General features: G+C 37.2%; 1 protein-coding gene across 2 annotated transcripts in view; it reads right to left on the reverse strand.

Annotated features, from left to right (window-relative positions):
• NEK4 (NIMA related kinase 4) overlaps positions 1-22,827 on the reverse strand; it is a 57,866-nt gene that overhangs the window by 24,805 nt on the left and 10,234 nt on the right. The window contains exons 6-14 of one of the 2 annotated variants that reach the window (XM_054595054.1): positions 21,757-21,898; positions 19,342-19,734; positions 11,069-11,218; positions 10,342-10,491; positions 9,797-9,863; positions 8,697-8,806; positions 7,494-7,582; positions 5,786-5,991; positions 4,859-4,992 (exon numbers count right to left, since the gene is read on the reverse strand). In XM_054595054.1, the coding sequence (XP_054451029.1) occupies positions 4,859-4,992; positions 5,786-5,991; positions 7,494-7,582; positions 8,697-8,806; positions 9,797-9,863; positions 10,342-10,491; positions 11,069-11,218; positions 19,342-19,734; positions 21,757-21,898 (1,441 nt within the window). Of the gene's footprint in view, positions 1-4,858; positions 4,993-5,785; positions 5,992-7,493; positions 7,583-8,696; positions 8,807-9,796; positions 9,864-10,341; positions 10,492-11,035; positions 11,219-19,341; positions 19,735-21,756; positions 21,899-22,827 lie in introns of both variants that reach the window. The other variant, XM_054595055.1, reaches the window with a different exon arrangement.

Here is a 22,827-nt window from a genome sequence, read left to right on the forward strand (position 1 = left end):
ACACCAAGGCACATCATAATTAAGTTACCCAACATTAAAGATAAGGAGAGAATCTTAAAAGTAGCAAGAGAAAAGGAGACAGTTACCTACAAAGGAACTCCCATAAGACTAGCAGATGATTTCTCAAAGAAAACCATACAGGCAAGAAGGGGCTGGCAAGAAGTATTCAAAGTCATGAAAGGCAAGGACCTACATCCAAGATTACTCTATCCAGCAAAGCTATCATTTAGCATGGAAAGGCAGATAAAGTGCTTCCCAGATAAGGTCAAGTTAAAGGAGTTCACCATCACCCTTATGAAATGTTAAAGGGACTTACCTAAGAAAAAGATCAAAAACTATGAACGGTAAAACAGAGGGGAGGGTGAGGGGGAAGAATGGGGAAAAAGATACAGGGAATAAGCAGCATAAATAGTAAGTACAAAATATACAGGGGGAGGTTAAGAATAGTATAAGAAATGGAGAAGCCAAAGAACTTATATGTACAATCCATGGACATGAACTAAGGGGCGGGGAAGACTACTGGTGGGTGGGATGGTGCAGGGTGCAAGGGAATAAAGGGGAGAAAAAAAATAAGAAGAATTTGCAATATTGGCTAGATGTAAGATTAAAGTAGAAATTACAATGCATTTTTATATGTCAGCAGTAAAAAAACAGAAAATGTTAAAAAATAAATAATATGTCAACCGTGTTAAGCCACAAAAAAAGGTTTTTAAAAAGAATAAAACGGAACTTTAAAAAAATATATAATAACAGTAACTTTGAGCAGAAAAGTCAGGTAAGTCAAACTAAAATTTATTCAAACCAAAATGTGATAGTGTCCTAATCAGCTAGCATTTTTACACAAATTAACAAGCTGATCTAGAATTCACACAGAGAGGCAAATAATAGCCAAAAAATCTTGAAAAAGAAGAGCAAAATTGGAGATTTCACACTTCCTGATTTCTAAGCTTACTATATACAAAGCCACAGTAATCAAGACAGTGTAGTACAGACAAGGATAGACAGATAAATAAATGGAACATAACTGAGAGTCTAAAAATAAACTTACATTACAGTCAATTGATTTTCAACAAGGGTGCCAAGACAACTCAACAAACGGTGCTAAGACAGCTGGGTATTCACATGCTAAAGAATGAAACTAGAGCTCTTCCTTAAACATTACAAAAAATTAACTCAAAATGGGTTATAGACCTAATTGTAAGAGTTTAAATGATAAAACTTTCAGAAGAAAATATGGGAAGAAATCATTATGATCATATATTAGGCAAAGCCTTCTTAGGTAACACCAAAAATACAAACAACAAAAAGAAAAATAGATATTTTGAACTTCAACAGAATTAAAACCTTTTTGATACAAATTATGTCATTAGAAAGTGAAAATAGGCTTCAGAGGACCTTCGGTCACAAAGGTGGTATAATTAAACACAGCTCACCTCCATCCACAACCACATCAAAATTACAAGTAAACTGTAGAACAACCATCATTCAAAACCATTAGAAATCAAGCTAAATGGAAGTCCTACAACTATGGAATTAAAGAAGAAAGCACATTGAGACTGGAAGGAGGGGCAGAGATGCAGAACAGGCTGGTCACATACCATAATGTATTGGATAAATGTAGAAAGAGATATCTCAGGAGTGAGGGGTCGCAGCCCTACACCAGGCCACACAGCCCAGGGTTCCAGTGACAGGAAGATAAGTCTCCATAATTTCTGGCTGTAAAAACCAGGGGGGATTGAGGCTGTAGAAGACAGAAACTTCTAGAATACTGGCAGTTCCTCATAAAGGGCTTGCACACAGACTTGTTGGGACTCACTCCCTTTGAGCTCCAGTGTTGGGGCAGCAGATTGAAAGGCATGAGAGACACATAGGGAGATACCGAATTGTCCGACATCAGAGTGAGAGCCAGGGGGTAGCGGGGGGAGCTTTTTCTCCCAGATAGAAGTGCTGCTCAAGATCACTGTTCCTCTTCTGAACCCTCCCCGTACAGAGCCAAAAAGCTGGCAGATAGGCTCCATATCTGAGACTCCATCACCCTGGCTCACACTGTCTGCCCCACCCTGGTGATTCCCTGAGGCCCTGTCCCACCCAGTTTTCTGGCCCACCCAAGCTGTTTCCAGTGGCTTTTCCATACAAATGGTTTGTCTTGGCTCATGCTTCAGATTTTCCTAAATTCTCTCAAACAGCATCTGGCTTCAGCAAGCCCCATACCTCTCATTAGGTTGCCCTAGCCCCAGCACTAGCAGCAGCTCACCTTGGTTCACAGGTTAACCTTGCCTGAGCACCTCCAAGCCTAGCACAAGTAGCAGCCATCTGCAGATACTTTGTAGTTTATGCTATGTGACCCCGGAGAGAACACAGGCAGTGGATGACTTTGGACATGCCAACAGCAATTAAGGGTGAAGTTGTATACAGCCCACACAGTGGGCAAACGTTGAGGAGCCAGCTTGGGTAATAAGGGAGGCTGTGTCAGTGGACCCTACTGGACACCTACTACATTAGGCTGCTCTACCAAGCCTGGGAGACATAGCAGCTCTACCTAATACATAGGAAACAAAAACAGGGAGGCTGTCAAAATTAAGAGAAAAAGAAACATGGGCCACATGAAAGAATAGAGCAAAACTCCAGAAAAAGAACTGAACAGAATGGAGACAAGCAATCTAGTAGATGCAGAATTCAAACCACTGCTTATAAGGATGCTCAAGGAACATAGGAAGAACCTCAACAGCATAAAAAAGATCCAGTCAGAAATGAAGAATAAACTAATCCCAATAAAGAACAATTTACAGGGCATACACAATAGAGTGGATGAAGCTGAGAATCAAATCAATGATTTGGAATATAAGGAAGCAAAAAACAATTAATTAAAACAGCAAGAAGAAAAAAGAAACCAAAAAATGACAATAGTGTAAGGAGCCTCTGGGACAACTTCAAGTGTACCAACATTCACATCATGGGGATGCTGGAAGGAAAAGAGAGAGGGCAAGATATTGGAAACCTATTTGAAAAAATAATGGTAGACAACTTCCCTAACTTGGTGAAAGAAATAGACATATAAGTCCAGGAAGTGCAGAGAGTCCCAAACAAGATGAACCCAAAGGGGCCCACACCAAGACCCATAATTAAAATGCCAAAGGTTAAAGGAGAGACTCTTAAAAGCAGCAGGAAAAAAGTACTTAGGTACCTACAGGGAAGCTCCCGTAAGACTGTCAGAAGATTGCTCAAAAGACACTTTTCAGGCCAGAAGGGAGTGGCAAGAAATACTCCAAGTGATGAAAAGGAAGGACTTACAAACAAGATTACTCTACCCAGCTAAGCTATCATTTAGAATTAAAGGACAGATAAAGAGCTTCCCTGACAAGAAAAAGCCAATGGAGTTCACTGCCACCAAACAAGTATTATATGAAATGTTAAAGGGCCTTCTTTAGAAGATCTGAAATATGAACAATAAAATGGTAATAAATACATACCTATCAACAATTGAATCTAAAAGACAAAATAAACCAACAAGCTGAAGAGAAACACAATCATAGATACCGAGAATGTTTTGATGGTTCCCAGACAGGAGGGAGGATGGGGTGATGGGTGTAAATGTGAAGGGATTAAGAAGTACGTATTAGGAGTTATAGAACAGTGATGGGGATGTAAAGTTCAGCATAGGAAATAAAGTAGCCAAAGGATATATATACATGACACATGGGCACAGACAATAGCTTGTGGATTGTGTGAAGGAGTTTGCGGGGCTCGATGGGTCAAAGGAGAAAAAATTGGGACAACTATAGTAGCATGGAAAATAAAATATAATTTTAAAAAAGAGAGTGAAAAATCAACCACAGAATGGTAAAAAAATTCACAAATTGTGTTTCTGCATAAAAAATACTTGTATCCAGAATAGATAAAGAACACTTACAACTCAACAATGAAAATATAAATAACAATTTTAAAACATTTAGAAGATAAAAATAGACAACTCTCCAAAAAAGATATACAATGGCCAATAGACACATAAAAGAGTCTCCATGTTCATTACCCATTAGGGAGAAGCAAATCAAAACCATAATGAGAAACCACTCCTCACCCATTAGGATGGAGATAATCAAAATGATAACAAGTGTTAAGAGGGATTAGAGCCCTCACATATTACTAGTGGGAATGTAAAATGGTAAAGTCACTTTGGAAAACAGCCTGACGCTTCTTCGAAATGTTAAATACAGACTTTCCATATGATTCAGCAATTTCCACTCCCAGGTACACACCCAAGGACAACGAAAATATATGTCCACACAAAAACTTATACATGAATGTTCAAAGCAGCATTATTCATAATAGCCACAAACTAGAAATAATCTAAATATCCATAAGCTTATGAACAGATAAACAAAATATGGTATAGCCATACAATGGACTATTTTTGGCTATATAAAGGAAAGACGTAAGTATGTGATACATGGATTATGTATTATGCCAGAAGCGATTCACAAAAGACCACATATTTTGCATGATTCCATTCAAGTGAAATATCCAGAACAGGCAAATCTACAGAGACAGAAATATTAGTGGTTGCTTAGGGGTGGAGGGCTTTAGGGGTAGAAGGGAGTGACTGCCAATGGGTACAAGGTTTCTTTTGGGAGTAATTAAATGTTCTAACATTGGTTGTAGTGACAGTGGTACAACTTGGAATATACTAAAAACCAATGAATTGTACATTTTATTTTATTTTGCACCATACATCATTTTAAATATTTTTCAAATTGCAAATTTTAAATAGGTAAAATGTTGACTATGTTAATTATATTTCAAAAGGCTGTGAAAAAAATTCTACAGCATAAGCCACTGACAAAGCTAATAGGGCACTCACCTCTCTCTCCAGCTCATCCTCCTCTTCCAAAAGATCATACACCTGTTCTAAAAGCTGAATCCCCAGGCCCTGGACTACATCAGCTCTCAAGACTTCAACTATTCTTCTGATCTTTTCAGAACCTGGCATGATAGCTAAAAAGTAATAACAAAGACAGGAAAACATTAATTCTTTCAGCACTGCAGCAAGAAGAATACAACGTTTTTCTTAAAAAAAATCTTGTCATGTTAAGATCCTTTTAACTTTGACAAGAGTTTAGTTTAATGACTTCACGTAATTTTAATGACTAAAATTCATGCAAGCATACCTCAGAGATATTGCAGATTTGGTTCCAGACCACCACAATAAATGAGTCACATGAATTTTTGGGTTTCCCAGGGCATATAAAAATTACGGTCACACTATACTGTGGTCAATAAAGTATGCAATAGCATTATGTTTTTAAAAACAATGTATATACCTTAATTAAAAATACTTTATTGCTAAAAAATGCTAACCATCATCTGAACCCTTTGAAAAAATGGCACCAATAGACTTGCTCAACACAGGGTTCCCACAAGCCTTCAATTTATAAATAACACAATATCCACAAATTGTAATAAAGTGAAGCACAATAAAACAAGGTATGGCTATATATGAATTTATACTTTATGTCTTATTACCACCTCCTAAACCTAAAAAACACAACTGTCTAATTTAAAGAAAATCCATGTGAAAAATTCCAAACATGTTTACTTTTAAAAATCAATTTTCATTGCAACTTTTCAGGAACACAATTGTTACATAAAATAAGATACACATTTTATGGAAATACCAAAATTTAATAAAAGATAAAAAAATTTGCAAGCATTAGCTGCTCCTTGCTTTGACACATTTCTCCAATAAACCCATGCTCTCCTGTTTGCTATAAAAGAATAAACTGATCACCTAAAGGTAGCTCTTTAAAATGGAGTTCCTCTGCCTGTTCTGCAACTTTCCCATGAAGTATCAGTGTGTCCCGATACTTCCGATGAAGTTTAAATTCTGACACTGGGTCTGGTACTGGGAGATCCTCACAGCTCTCTTTAGAGTCCAGTTTTAGGGTCTGAGTCATCAATTGTACCAAGTCACTCATTTCACTTGAATGGCCTTTCCTGGAATAAAAAAAATTAAAAAAAAAATCCCCTTGTTATTTAATTGGCTTCATGAAAAAATTGGATGCCAAATGACCAAATGACCTCCAAGAAGCTCTGCTTCCAAATGGCCAACTAAACTCCTACAGACAGACCCTTCCACAAGAAACAAAGATAAACACTGAACATAACACAAAAATCAACTATGTGAAGGCACTGGGGAGTGTACAAAATCTGCAAGCAGATTCTGGAGGGAAGTCAACACCTTTTACCCTAAAGGAAGGCCATAAGTACTAAAGCACAACAGAAAACACACAGTCTTTCTGGCCTGAACACCCAAAGGACACAGTTCAAGACAACCACTGCCACTAGAAAATGAGCAAGGAACCTTGGAAAGGGTAGAGCCAGAAAGAGGAAGCCCCAAATTCTGTGCATAAATTCTGCCCAACTATTTCTAAGTAAATTAATTATATTACATTAATTACAAAGCTCAAGAATATTTTTAAAAATATAAAAATACCGCCCTGGCTGATGTGGCTCAGTTGGTTGGAGCATCATCCCATAACCAAAGGGTTGCGAGCTCGATTCCCAGTCAGGGCACATACCTAGGCTGCGGGTCCAATTCCCAGTCTGGGCGCCTACAAACCCCAGTCTGGGCATGTATAGGAGGCAACCAATCGATGTTTTTCTCTCTCACTTTCTCTCTCTCTAAAAGCAATGGGAAAAAAAAATGTCCTCAGATGAGGATAAAAAAACCCAAACCCACCTCCTAATAAGAGAAAACTGACAATATCTGGAACCCAGTAAAAAACACCAAACATGAAAAGAAGTAGGAAAACAGCACACATTCGTGAAGAGAAAAAAAAGTAAATAATAGAAAGAGACCCAGAAGTAACACAATAGAATCAGTAGATGGAGATATTAAAGCTATTATAAATAATTATAAAGTTATTATAAATATATTCCATATGTCCAAAGTAGAAAAAAGCATTAAGTGTTAATGAGAGGCATGGAAGATATAAAAGAGGCCCAAATTGAACTTTTAGAAATGAAAAGTATAATGTGTTAAACACATTGGATGGCATTAACAGGTTAAATACCAGAGAAGAAAAGATCAGTAAACTCAAAGATATAGAAATAGAACCTATGAAAAATCAAAGTCTAAAAAATTAATACCACTGCTGAGCTGTGGTACAACTTTAAATAACTAATATATATGTAATTAGAATCCTCAAGAAGGCAGGGGAGGTCCAAAAAAATATTTGAAGAACTAATGACCAAAAATTCTTCCAATTCTGAGGAAAATTATAATCCCAAAGATGTAAGAAAGACTGTCATAAAAGTTCTAGAATCAGATGTGTTCATTAGAAGAGAAATTTTTAGCACTAGCATATATCAAAGACTATTTATAATGTTACTGATGACATTACTGCAAGTCTGAATACATACATTTAGGAAACATACATTTAGGATTATTTCAAACAGAAACAGTTTATGAAGGGAAACAGAAAAACAGGATTTACCCTTCTCTGGAATCCCCATCTGATTTATCAGTTGAACTTGTAGAAGAACTTAACTCCTCTTCAGAGAAACAATGGGTGAGTTTTCTTCTCTAGTAATATTTGGAAGAACAAAATTCACAATGACAACACAACCAGAATGCAATACATGAAAAAGTCTTAGATACAATGTCTGGCTACAATGTGTACTTAAGTACAGTTTAACAGGAGAAACTAATGGATATAAAAATTGAAGTTACTTTACCCAATGATATCCCAGTTCACCCATGAAGTTCACAAATGAAACCTAAGGAACATCAAGGTGAAGTTTTACAAGGGCCCTGTAAAGTCTCAACTATTAAGAAATTTTCCTTCTGCAGAAAAGTGGACAAACAATTCTGGTGTTCGAACGCCTAAGCAGATGTCTGGTACCATAAGAAATATTGGCATTTTAAACTAGACAGAATGCCACCTAAATATAAGCAACCTCTATTTGTTCATATGTGAGACTCTTTGTTAAAATACTTTACAGGATTACTTGATATAATTATACACAAACCTTACAACTTTGGAAAATGAAGAGGATTGCTTCAATTAGTCCAACAACTACATCATAGAATATTGTTAAAGAAATAAATCTTCATTTCTTTCAAGGACAGGAAGTTTCTATTTTTAAAAAATAACAATATTCTCCTAGAAATGTCAGAAACTACAATCCAGAGAAATCAATAATTATCTCCAGGATATTATTATACAGAAAAGTGAGCATGGTTGGAAACCTTGCAATTAACCCATTTAGCCACCAAATGGTACCCCTACATCAATCCCTGGGTGAGAAGGTAAGGCCTTTGTGACAAACAGAACATAACCAAGTAAGAGTAAAATTTGGCCAGGTAGGTGGGTATATTGGCAACACAGAAGAATAAGCAATGTGTTGCCTAGTGGAAGTCCTTTGGAAGTCTTGTTTTAAAGACTACCTAAGAAAGATATTTAACTACGCTACTAATTGTTTACAAAAGTGCCCCCCAAAGTCATTCTCTTAATGAAGCAAACATAAATAATCCTTTTAATTACTGACCAGTTCTTTCCCTTCTCAAAAGTGAAAAGGTGTAACTTAAGCCAGAACCATCCCAGAAATAAATGGAGCTGGCATTTATAAAGTTTACAGTATTAGACTTGCCAGATGTAGACACGTCCGCCTTTTTCCCTTAGAACTAAGTGATGTACCTGAGCAAAGCTTCGGTCAGGAGAGAGCCATCGAGCAGGGGTGGACTGGCTTTCCTCTTGTGGCTTCCCTGGCCCCGCTGCACTAGGAGAAGCTCTCCTCACTGTAGGGCCTGAAAAAGTGACCACGCCAGCAGTTGTTTGTGGTGGGCTGGACTCAATAGAAGAGAGCTTTGCACTGGGGAGGGAAGTTACAGAAACAAGGGCCAGCCTAGAAGTAACTCAGCATATCATCATTACTCTGGTATCCTGACACTTCAGTGCAAAGCTGGGCTCTAGGTCTACCAGCTCCGTGAGCTTGAGCAAGATACTTAAACACTCGGGGTCTCAGTTCTTCAGCTGCAAAATGGGAATAATGCTGCCTGTCTCTGACAGTTAAACTGTAAATATAACATGAGATAATGTCCTTGAAATGCTTACCATAGTGCATCAGACATAGATAGATTCAATAAATGGAAACTGCTAGTACTGTCTTTAGATAATAGTAATAGGAGCCCTGGCTGTTGTGGCTGAGTGGACTGAGCGCCGGCCTGCGAACCAAAGGGTCGCTAGTTTGATTCTCAGTCAGGGCACATGCTTCGGTTGTGGGCCAGGTCCCCAGTAGGGGTGCACAAAAGGCAACCACACATTGATGCTTCTTTCCTTCTTTTTCTCCCTCCCTTTCCCTTTGTCTAAAAATAAATAAATAAAACCTTTAAAAAAATAGTAATAGTAATGATCACAGCATTGGGCCCTAGACACCACCATTCTCCCAGCTTCCTCTCCCTATTCCTGAGAAGACAGCACTTCTTTTACCAGCGGACTCTGAACACAGAAACAAATTAAACACTCGATTTCCTGTCTGAAATCTCCCAGGAGTTACTGCCACTTAAAGCTCTCTTGCTCACATTTTAAAATCCTCTTCCACTGATAATACAAGTTCCAGATCCAAGAACCTATGCTGATTTGTTTTTAAAGGCTTGACTAAGAAATTTCAAAATTTCTTCCAAATCGGTTTCCTAAATGTATTACTATTGCTTGACAATTCTTAACACCTCACAATCAGAACCAATGCTTATGTCCACAAGTAAAACCTCCAACAGATGAAGAAAAGACAACTTTACCTGAGGGGAACACCACTTCCTGCAACTGCTTTAGTCTCCTCCTTTCTCTTGCTGATAATGGTCGATCCTTTTAAAGAAAGTCAGAGTTATTTCCATTTCTACTCACTATTCTTACAACACCTATGATGCATGACACATCATCCAGCACAATAGGAAAGGCCTTGCACAGGCCTTAAAGGAGTGTCTATTTGAAACCAGTCTCCATCAGGGTTACGGCTTCTAGCTAGGGCCAGTCACGGCAGCCCCATTTCTGGGAAGTACTATATTCATTTTTGGAAGGGCAATTGGGGAATTCCGCATTTCCTCCATTTAGAATCTTTAGTGGTCTCCTTGGTTTACCACTAGTGACCATTTCTCAAACTTTAGAATCTGTTCATTTCAATCCAGCACTTCTGCTAAGACTCACACATCTATCTATCCCTTCCAGTGTTTGCAAAAAGCAGGGCTGAAATGTTTTAATAGAAAATTTCACAATATATGCAGAATTTTATAACTGATACAGCTTTATAAGATTTGTAAAACTCTATAATATACCCCCCACAAACCTTCGATGATGACATCTCACTGTTCCTCGAACTGCTCACAGACTCAGTGACCACTCTGCTTTGGTTTTCAGCCTCCTTTTGGGTTGATGTGACATCCACTTTTCCAACATTGGGAAGAGAGGGCAAAAGTTGAGGTGGAGCCTCCTGGAACTTAAATGATTTTTAAAAAGGGGGAGATTATCAATTTAAAATGATAATGAAAACCCACCTCCAAAGTTGCCATCAACACATTTTCTATGTATTCAATAGAGATTTGCTCTCAGATACTTCAAAACACTGCATTTTTGGGAAAAGAAACTCTGCCAAAAGTGAAGCATATAACAGGGTGCCTATGAAAGTTACTTCAAAAAATGGTGTAATATGTCATTTAAGAAAAGAAAGAAATGAGGCGTTGACATGATTTTATGCAGATAATAAGGGCGAAACTGTTCATCAATACAACAGGGAGGATCAGAGATTTACTCGTTAGCCTGTTCCTTTAACTCTCAAAATGATCCTCACAGGGAAAGACAAAATCCTTACTCTGCTTCCAACTTACTGACATTTGAAAACTACTATCTTGCCATCATCACCCTTCTCTAAATATTCCTCGCATTTCTTGTTTGTCTCTTTGGCAACTGTTAATCATTGTAAGCAGAATTGAGCTCCGTCAAGTATATTTAGGAAGTAAACAGTATATTTCCCAAAGAGGAGCACAATGACTCATTCCAAAGAGATCTCGTCCAACCTGTCTCTTTTCCCCACTGTGCTCAGTCTGTTCTCTTTTTTTCTGCCGTCGCTGCCGAGACAGGGAAGGTTCAGACCCAGAGCTGTGTGGCTGTAAACCTGGGTGGATTTTGTCCTGGTTTTCAGTAACACATTCACCAGCAACTTGATCCTTTAAAAAAAAAATAAAGCAGAATAATAAGTCTTTTGAATTTCCAAATGGCCAAACCCTCCATACCTACTATTAAAATTATAAATGAAAATAAAAGGGAGTTACTGTTCTCAAAATAAATGCCTTTTTGTAGTGTTGACAGGCAAAAACAAAATGTTAACATCAGTTATTCATATTTTCTGGCTTTTTTTCTCTTTTCCCAAATTAAAAATATAAATATTTTAATTAAATTACTCGTTGTTAATCTGAAACTGCTGATGCTCAAATTAATTTTTTTTAATTTTTAAAATTGATTCTAGAGAGAGGGGAACAGAGGGAGAGAGGAAGAGAAACATCGATGTGAGAGAGAAACAGTGATCGCTTGCCTCTTGCACATGCCTTAACCAGGGACCAAACCCTCAACCCAGGCATGTGCCTTGACCAGGAATCAAACTGGTGACCCTTCAGTTTGCAGGACAACACTCAACCAACTGAGCCACACTAGCCAGGGCTCAATTTATCTTTTTAAAATATATTTTCATAACTTTTAACAGGTTTTCTATTCAGAAAACAAAGAAATGTTAGAAATGAAATTCAATTTAATATATACATACTTCACAAGTAAATATCAGTAATTTGGATACACCATGAAGTATGCTTTTTAAAGCACCATGAAAAGAGCACTGAATTTGAAGTTAGATGGGAGTCATATCTGAGAAATATAATCTTCCTGAACCTCAGTTTCTTCATCTATAAATGGGTAAAATGCCTCACACACACATTTGTATGATCACTGGAAGATCAGTAAATATAGTGCATTAAAGTATTTAGGACTATGTCTAGCACATCAAATCCTCAAAAAAATCAGAGCTATTATTAGCAATAATAATGATAAAAATAAATTACTTTTTCCTAGTAATATGAAGTCCTAGTTCACCAAGGACTTAGTATTTTATTGGGTAGCTGGTTTTAGAAACTAATTTATATAAAACATTAAAATAAAATAAATTCTTAAATTTTTAACAAGTTTCAACTACCAAAATATCTAGGTTTTCAAGTAGATGGGCTCCAGTAATTGAATATGGTTCAATCAACAATTGTTATCAACAGCCCACCATGTGGTACATTTTAGAAAGTAAAACAATGTGGTATTAATACAACGTGAAATGGCTTCTAAGAGTTACTGTCATTATCATTAAGACATCATCTATCATTCAGATCCTCTGGCTTCTATAGTTAAAATAATTTGTTAAATTAAGTGTTCCAGGAGTACACCTAACATTACATAGAAAATATAGTAAATGAATAAATTCTACAATATTATTGCATAAGAAATTGAGCTGAACAAGACCAAGATAATAAACAATTATCTTGAAGAGTGAAGTAAATGTTTCTCTGCTGATAGTAAGCATAGACTGTTCAAAATAAAGCTTATACATGTACAACACAAGAGTGACAGAACAAATGATTTAGGGAATTTCTCTATGAAATCCAACTGGTCCTGAAAAAAGTTCCTCTTCTTTTAAAAACAATAACACCAAAAGAGGAAATGCTGGACATAGAATTGTTCAAACAAAAAATCTGCTCTTAAAGCTTAATGTGAGAAATGAATTTGATCAGGAACAAAAGAAGGATGTTCATTCTCACCACCTCTATTCAACAATGTACTAGAGGTGCTAGCCAGAGCAATAAGGCAAGAAAAAATAAATGAAAGCAATCCAGATTGGAATGGAAGAAATAAAACTATCTCTGTTCACAGATGACATGATCTTATATTGAGAAAATCCTAAGGAGATCACTATAAAAAACTGTTAAAACCAATAAATGGGATCAGTAAGGCTGTACAACACAAGGTTAATATACAAAAATTTAGTGTATTTCTATACATAAGAAATGAACACTAGGAAAATGAAATTAAGAAAACAATTCCATTTACAACAGCATCAAATGGAAGAGAATACAGAGAAATAAGTTAATTGAAAGACACCTCATGTCCAATGTGTTCCAAGACATACAGGGTGGGACAAAAGTAGGTTTACAGTTGTGAGTACATGAAACACAGTTTATTTTTATATTAGTATTTATTATTGCATTATTTTTCATATTGTACAAACTGTAAACCTACACCCTGTATATTAAGATAGCAATAGTCTGTCAATGAACTCAGATTCATTCAAATCCCAGCCTTTTTTTCTTAATTGACAAACTGATTTTAAAATTCATATAGAAATGCAAAGGACATTTTGCATTTCTATATGAATGCAAAATGCGCAAAAAAAAAAAAAAGCCAAAACAATATTGAAAAATAAGATAGGAAGACTCAAAATTCCCAATTGCAAAACTACCTACAAAGCTACAATATTTAAGACAGTGTTTTACTGACCTAAGTATAGACATACAAACCAGTCAAAAAGAATTGAGAGTCTAGAAATAAACCATTACATTTATAGTCTACTGATTTTCACCAAGAGTGCCAAGATAATTCAATGGGGGAAAGAATAAACTTTTAACAGATGGTGCTAGGATATCTGGACATTTGCATTCAAAAGAATAAAGATGGATCCCATCTTCACACAATACACAAAAATTAACTCAAAACGAATCACAAACGTAATGTCAGAACTAAAACTATAAACTCTTAGAAGACAATATAGGAGTAAATATTCATGACACCAAAAGCACAAGCAACAACAACAAAATGAACAAAATTGGATTTCATCACAATTAAAAATGTTTTCCTCCTAGCAATCTAATAAAGTATTATTATCCCTATTTTAAGAGAAAAACCCTGAGGCTACGACAAATGATTTGACCAAGTCCCACCACAGCTCTTAATCAAAATCAGAATTTGAACCCATGTCTGCCCAACACTTTTCATCACACCATTAAAGGTAAAACTTTATTCCCACTTGAATTACTATTTCCTCATCAGCTAGCCCAAAACAGTTCAACCAGATTCAAACTCCAGAATTCTCAGCCAGCAGGTCTAGATTTAATTCATTGTTGGAGTGATTAGAGAGCATCAGGCAGTGTTCCATGCACTGTGCAGAGGTGAGGACCGCCACGGCTGTGTAGGCAAGTGGGAGCCCCAGAGCTGTCCTGAGCTTATATGTGCTTTGCTGGCTTTGAGTAGGTAAGGGATGAGAAAGAGTGCCAATGGTGCCTCAAGTTCCCTATCTCCACTTCAACCAGAAATGTTGAGGTCTTTTGATATTTTGGCTGGGAAGGAGACAGGAACAGAGGGATAGAGGGATAGTTGAGAAAGAAGAGAGGGAGGAAGAAAGAAAGATGTGTTACATCTATCTAAGAATTTCTATTCAATTTACAACAAAGCCTTAGGTAGAAAGAATGAAACACACAGTGAAATCTCAGAGAACTGTTAATGAAGGAAGATGGTCTTTAAGGGACCTGAGACACATTTCAGAGTTAACTAAAATTCTGTGGTAAGGACTCTCCCTCTTTTAAGAATTTATTTGCAATTCAAGAACTACAGAGGGAAAAAAGAGTAGTCACATGCATTATGGGAAAAGCATTTTGTGTTAGAAAAGTAATGGTGTTGATATCCTTTCAACAGATCTTTCAATACAATTTGTCCCTTTGCTTAATTAATTGCAGATGCAGAGAACATTCTGTGGCAAGACTTTGTCCTAGTGACACTACCATATAATGAAATATAGATTATTTTAGACTATTTCAGAAAATGTCTTCTGCATATAGATCCTAATTACATGGCTATTAAAACAAGCATGAATTTTCTAGCCAAATTTCTCCTTCCCCCGAATTTCAACCTCATGGATCTTCAATCTGTTGTAAAAAAAATTAAAATAAAAACTTCTGTGCTTCAAAGAATACCACCAAGAAAGTAAAAAGACAACCCACAGACTAGGAGACAGTATTTTTAAATCTTGTATCTTATAAAGGACTGATATCTACAGTAAAGAACTCTTATAACTGAACAATAAAAAGATAAACCAATCCCAACAGGTGTGGCTCAGTTGGCTGGGTGTCATCCCGCAAACCAAAAGGTCTCCAGCTGGATTCCTGGCCAGGGCACATGCCCAGTCAGGGCACATGTGGAAGACAGCCAATAGATGTTTCTCTCCCGTTCTTTCTCCCTCCCTTCCTCTCACTCTAAAAATAAAAAGTAAATAAATAAAAAAGATAAAACAACTAAAAAATGGGCAGAGGATCTGAATAAGATTATTTCTCCAAAGTAGGTGCACTAGAGGCCATAAGCACATGAAATAATGCTCAGCATCATTAGTCATTAGGGACACGCAAATCAAAACCACAATAAGCTACCACTTCATGCCCACTAGGGTAGAATTAAAAAAAAATGCCCTGGCTGGTGTGGCTCAGTAAATTGAGCACCAGTGTGAAATCTAAAAAGTTGCTGGTTCGATTGCCAGTCAGGGCACACGCCTAGCTTGCAGGGCCAGAGCCCCAGTTAGGGGTGTGCAAGAGACAAACAGTTGATATTTCTCTTGCACATCGATGTTTTTCTCCCTCCCTTTCGCTCTCTCTAAAAAATAAATTTTTTTAAAGACTTTATTTATTTTTAGAGAGAAGGGAAGGGAGGGAGAAAGAGAGGGAGAGAAACACCGACGCAAAAAAGAAACAGATCAGCCACCTCTCACAAATGCCACCACCAGGGACTGAACCTGCAACCCAAGCATGTGCCCTGACTGGGAACTGAACTGGCCACATTTCGCTTTGCCCAACCAAGCCACACTTGTCAGGGCAAGTATGGGGGTTTTTTTTGAGGTGATGAAAAAGTTCTGGAATTAGACAGTAGTGATGACTGTAGAACTTTATGAATATACCAAAAACCACTGAACTGATACTGTAATCATTTTAAAAAATGGAAAAAAATAAAAGAACTGAACTTGAAATTAACTTGACAGCCAAGAAAAAGAAGCAGGACACATACAATTTTATCAATAAGGTACTAAGGATTTCAGTGTTCAGAGAAAGCTTAAGAATATATTTTGGTTTCCACCCAATCACTTTACAGGACGAGAGCATTATACTTGCACTTTTCCAGAAAAACAAAACTTAATTATTAAAAAGATTTGATCCCTGGCCACGTGGCTCAGTTGGTGGAGTGTTGTCTGTGCACCAAAAGGTTGTGAGTTCGATCCCCAATCAGAGCACATGCCTAGGTTGTGGGTTTGATCTCTGGTTGGGGCACAGATGGGAGGCAACCAACTGATGTTTCCCTCTCACACTGATGTTTCCTTCTCTCTCTCTCTAAAAAAATATATATATATATCAATAAATATATCCTCAGGTGAGGATTAAAAAAGACATTTGAATATAAATGAATAAAATAGTTTTAATGTTTATATAAATGTTACATAAAAGATATATAATGTATCACTATCAAATTGAAATATATATAGCACAGATTATAAAAATATAGTCAGTATACCTATTAAATCATTATATCTATTTTTTAAATATTTTACACATAAAAGTAAAGTTAATCAAATGTTCTGGTTTTCTTTCTAATCTACAGCTATTACCATGCTTCAGCTAATTTAGGTCTCTTTCCAAATTCAGGTAGAAGATAAGCATTAAATTTACTCAGAATAGTCTCAGTATCAAAATCCTTTTGTTCCTTTTCTTATCTTCTCTTTGTCCTCCCTTTTGGTTTCAACACATAAAATAATTTTTTTAATTTCCTAACAAATTAGATAAATCCCATTTTTCAAAAGCAAGAAGGAATGTTATATTATCTAATTGTTGGAACTACCAGTCCACTAGGAGGACTAAGGAAGAGTGATACTGAAATAAGAAAAATATATATATAAAAATAGCATGCTTCCACCAAGTACCTCAGATCTCATCCTTTGGTTTCCGTTATGTTTAAATTGGTACACTTGCCCTTGCTGGTACGGCTCAGTGAATTGAATGCCAGCCTGTGAACCAACAAGTTGCCAGTTCAATTTGCAGTCAGAGCACATTCCTGGGTTACGGGGCCAGGTGCCCAGTTAGGGGCATGTGAGAGGCAACCACACATTGATGTTTCTCTTCTTCTCTTTCTCCTTCCCTTCCCCTCTCTCTAAAATTAAATAAATAAAATCTTTAAAAAAAAAACAGACTTCCCGCCAGGATAGGGGTAGGTAGATATACTTTGCCTCCTCGCACAACCAAAAGGACAACAATAAATTTAGAAACAAAAAATAACCAGAACTGCCAGAAAATCGAACTGTATGGAAGTCAGACAATCAAGAATCTAAAGAAGAAACATTCATCCAGACCAGTAGGAGGGGAGGAGATGAGCAGCTAGGTGGAGAGGATGTACGGCAAGGTGGCAGCTGGAGGACAGGTGAGGTGGCAGCTGGCAGTCCGGGCAGTCCCACATTTGTGTGCTGATAAACCAGGAGGAAAGCTGGGGAGCAAGACAGACCACGCAACCCAAGGTTCTAGCGCGGGAAAAGAAAGCCTCAAAACCCCTGGCTGTAAAAATCTGTAGGGGTTGTGCTGGTGGGAGACACTCCCAGCCTCACAGGATAGTTTGTTTGAGAGACCCTTAGGGTCCTAGAATGAACATAAACCCACCCACCCGCGAATCAGCACCAGAATGGCCCAATTTGTTTGTGGGTAGAGGGGGAAGTGACTGAAAGCCAGCTGAGAGCAAAGCAAGTGGCATTGTCCCCTCTCGGCCCCTCCCCCACATACAGCATCACAACACAGGGACCTGGGTTGCCCTGCGCTGGCAAATACCTAAGGCTCTGCCCCTTCCAATGTAACAGGCATGCTGAGACAAAGAAATATGGCCCAAATGAAAGAACAGATCAAAGCTCCAAAAATAGAACTAAGTGATGAACAGAGCCAACCTATCAGATGCAGAGTTCAAAACACTGGTAATCAGGATGCTCACTGAATTGGTTGAGTATGGTTGCAAAATGGACAAAAAAGTGAAGGCCATGCAAAGTGAAACAAAGAAAAATTTACAAGGAACGACAGCGAAGGGAGGGAAACTGGGACTCAAATCAGCAATTGGGAGCAGAAGGAAGAGATAAACATTCAACCAGAAGAGAATGAAGAAACAAGAATTCAAAAAAGTGAGGAGAGGCTTATGAACCTCTGGGACAACTTTAAACGATCCAACATCCTCATCATAGGGTGGCCAGAAGGAGAAGGGGATGAGTAAGAAATTGAAAACTTATTTGAAAAAATAATGAAGGAGCTCTGGCCAAGGAAAGAGACTTCCAGGAGATCCAGGAAGCTCAGAGAGTCCCAAAGAAGTTGGACCCAAGGGAGCACACACCAAGGCACACCATAATTACATTACCCAACATTAAAGATAAGGAATCTTCAAAGCAGCAAGAGAAAAGGAAACAGTTACCTACAAAGGAGTTCCCATAAGACTATCAGCTGATTTTTCAAAAGAAACCTTGCAGGCAAGAAGGGAATGGCAAGAAGTATTCAAAGTCATGAAAAAGAAGGACCTACATCCAAGATTACTCTACCCAGCAAAGCTATCATTTAGAATGGAAGGGCAGATAAAGTGCTTCCCAGGCATGGTAAAGTTAAAGGAGTTTATCATCACCAAGTCTTTATTATATGAAATGTTAAAGGGATTTATCTAAGAAAAAGATGATCAGAAACTATAAACAGTAAAATGACAACAAACTCACAACTATCAACAACTGAATTAAAAAGCAAAAACTAAAATAAACTAAGCAAACAACTAGAACAGGAACAGAATCATAGAAATGGAGATTGGAGGGGAGGGGAGGGGTAGTGGAGAGAATGGGGAAAAAGGTATAGGGAATAAGAAGCATAAATAATGGGTAAAAAATAGACGGGGAGGTTATGAATAGCATAGGAAATGGAGAAGCCAAAGAATTTATATGTATGACCCATGGACAGGAACTGAGGGGGGCGGCAAATGCTGGTAAGATGGTGGGTGCAGGGAGGAGGGGAACAAAGGGGAGAAAAAAAATGGGACAACTCTAATAGCATAATCAAGAAAATACATATTAAATAAACAAACAAACAAACAAATTGGTACACTAAATAGCTGGTTTTCCTAAAACAGCAACTAGAACACAACCAAACAACACAAACCAGACCTTTGTACCTGCACTTTCCAATCTTCTCTCTGAAACCAACACCGTGTGCATATTACTCACCTGGTCCTTTGGCTTTTGGCCTTCATTTACGGGCTGCAGAGGCTTTTCTTTTCTTTCCCCAGTGACATCGTCAGAGGACCACGTAGGAATTAGGTTTCCAGGCTGAGTGCTGGACTTAGTGTTATCTTGCAGTCTCTCCTTCACTTGAGAAATATTGCATTTACCTTCCAGTTCACTGGAGGCATATAAGCATCTTGGCTGATTCTCTGGAACTAACCCATGACCCAAGTCCCTCTCTGCTGGTAAGATGTCAATGTTCACTCTACTGATTGTAGCTAGTGATTCTGTGGTATCTTTCATGTCTGGTTTGCAGGTATGGCCTTTCAGATTTGCAGGTGTCTTCAAGGGGCCAACGACTATGTGTTTTTCCTGGGATACGCCTTTGTCTTCACCCTGAGTGAAATGCCTCCAAGTTACTACAGCACTCCTCACACCAGACAAAAGAATTAACTGAAAATGGAACAAAAGGTTCCTCACAAAGTTAAACATAAAATTACCATATGACCCAGCAATCCCAATACTAGGTATATATCCCAAAGAACTGAAAATAGGGACTCAAACATATATTTGTGCACCAATGTTTGGTCATTACTGACAATAACCAAAAGGTAGAAAGGACCCAAATGTCTATTAGCAGATGAATGGATAAACAAAATGTGGTATACATACAGTAGAACATTATAAGGCCATAGAAAGCAATGATTCTAATACATGCTACAACATGAGTAGACCTTGAAAATGCACTAAGTGAAATAAGCCAGGCACAAAAGAATAAACATTGTATGGTTCTACTTATGTAAGGTACCTAGAACACGCAAATTCATAGAGGTTAACAAGGCCTGGGAGAAGGAAAAATGGAAAGTTATTGGTTAATGGGTACAGAGTTTTTGTTTGGAGTGATAAAAGGGTTTTGGAAGGTAGTGATGGGTTGCACAACACTGTGAATATAATTAAGGCTACTAAATTGTACATTTAAAATTATTCAAAATGGCAAATTTTATGTTATTTATATTTTAACACAATAAAAAATTAAAAATAGACCAACAACCTAAATTTAACAGCCAAAATTATAAAACTCCTAGAAAGAAACACAGGCATACATCTTCAGGACTTTGGATTCAGCAATAATTCTTAGATATGACACCAAAAGCACGCTCAACAAAAGAAAAAAAAGAGATAAATTGGCCTTAATAAAAATAAAAAAAATTTGTGCATAAAAGAACATTATCAAGAAAATGAAAAGGTAACTTATGGAATGAGTGTTACTGTTTGTAAATCATAAAGGTCTAAAATGCAGAACAGAGAAAGAACTCTAAGAACCTAATAACAAAAAAACCAAAAAACCCAGTTACAAATGGACAAAGGACTTAGTAGACATTTCTCTAAGGAAGGCATACAAAGGCCAACAAGCTCGTGAAAAGATTCTCTATGGCCTCAGTCATTAGGACACTGCAAATCAAAACTACGATGAGATACCATTTCAAGTCCACTAGGATGGCTAAATCAGAAAAACAGGAGTAACATAAGTTGGCATGGTTGTGGAAAAAATGTAACTCTAGTGGATTTCTAGTAGGAATGTAAAATAAGAAACTGATATGGAAAACAGTGCGGTGGTTTCTTAAAAAGTTAAAGATAAAATTACTATATGACCAGCATTTCCAGTTCTAGGTATATACCCAAAAGAATTAAAAACAGGTACTTAAACAAATTAATTGTACACAAATGGTCATAGCAATAGCAAAAAGATAAAAACCACCAAATATACACCAATGAATGAATGGATAAAAAAACTGTAGTATATACATACGATGATATATTATTCACACATAAAAATAAATGAAGTATTGCTACATGATATATGGATGAATCTCAAAACCATTATGCAAAGTGAAAGAAGCCAAGACACAAAATGTCACACATTGTATGATTCCATTTATATGAAATATATAGAAGAGACCAATCCATAAGAGACAGAAAACACAATGGTGGTGGTTTTCAGGGGCTGGATGGAAATGAGGATGATTCCTTAATGGGTATGGGGTTTCCTTTGGGGTGATATGAAAATGTTTTGGAACTAGATAGAGGTGATGGCTGCACAACACTGTGAATGCACTGAATGCAATTAATTGTTCTTGAAAATGGTTAACTTTGTTATATAAATTTCACCTCAATAAAAAAAGAAATTCTTAGAATAAAGTTATCACAGCATTGACTTCATGAACAATTTGACAGCCCACTTTGGATGAAGTGGGATAAATGAAATTACCTTCACCCACATTCTTTCTCTACATACACAATTAATTACACAACAGAATCTCCAGTAAAGCCTAACCATTTCACATAAAATAACCTGTTTAGATAATCTATCATTTTAATGCAGTTTCTAAAACACATACCCCTTAAAAAGAAACATACCATTGCATATATCTTGGAGCCTTCAGAAGAGTGTGGTTGGTGGGGAACTACTCCATGATTTGATTCAGCCTTTCCAGAAACCACTGAAGAAAAAGGCTTGGATTTAGAGTCACCATTTTTAATATTATTTTTGGAGGTTTTTCTTTATAAGGAAGAAAAGAAAAACATATTATCAACATAATGAAGATGAAAGGTTTTTATATTCATATTACCAATAAATGAAGATGAAAAGTATATGAGGAAATGCGTGCATGTATAACATTCCCTTACAGAACTGCTTCATTTATAGAGAACAGTCTTCTAAAAACCAGGGGGCACTCCACAAAACATTTGACCAGTACTCTTCAAAAACAATCAATGTCAAGAAAAACAAAGAACGTTAAAACTGTCCCAGACCTAACCTGACTAAGAAGACATGCGGACTAAATGTAATATGATATCCTGGATTGAATCCTGGAACAGAAAAAGGTCAGTAGTGGAAAAACTGGGGAAAGCTGAACAAGGCTAGAGCTTAGTCAACAGTAAGGTACAGATGATGTCGGCGGGTTCTTAGTACTAACACATGTACCGTAGTAATGGTAGGAGAAACTGGGTGGTGGGTATGCAGAAAGTCCCTGTACTATCTCGGCAACTTTTCTATAAATACAAAACTATTCCAAAATAAGAATCTCTGAGAAACTGCCTCACATACAGAAGCACCAGCATAATTTTCTTTTTTTATGTTTACTGATTTTAGAGAGAGAAGAAGGGAGAGAGAGACAAACAGAAGCATCGATGTGAGATAGAAATATCAACTGGTTGCCTCCCATATGCACCCCAACCAAGGATTGATCCCACAACCTAGATATGTGCGCTGACTGGGCATTGAACCCCCAACCTTTTGTTGTACAAGACAATGCTCCAACCAAATGAGCCATATCAGCCAGGGCCCAGGATAATTTTCTTCTTCAAGTTTCACATGTGTGGAATACTGCCACAACTGCTTTGCCTAGTCTGAGAGTAAAAATGACTGGCATATTCAGTTTTGACTTGCAGAATAAATGTATATAGAAATAATATTCCCAACTGTTT

This window comes from Pteronotus mesoamericanus, unplaced genomic scaffold (assembly GCF_021234165.1).
Source record: "Pteronotus mesoamericanus isolate MK-2021 breed Mesoamerican mustached bat unplaced genomic scaffold, CSHL_Meso_final scaffold_54, whole genome shotgun sequence".
Classification (NCBI taxonomy): domain Eukaryota; kingdom Metazoa; phylum Chordata; class Mammalia; order Chiroptera; family Mormoopidae; genus Pteronotus; species Pteronotus mesoamericanus.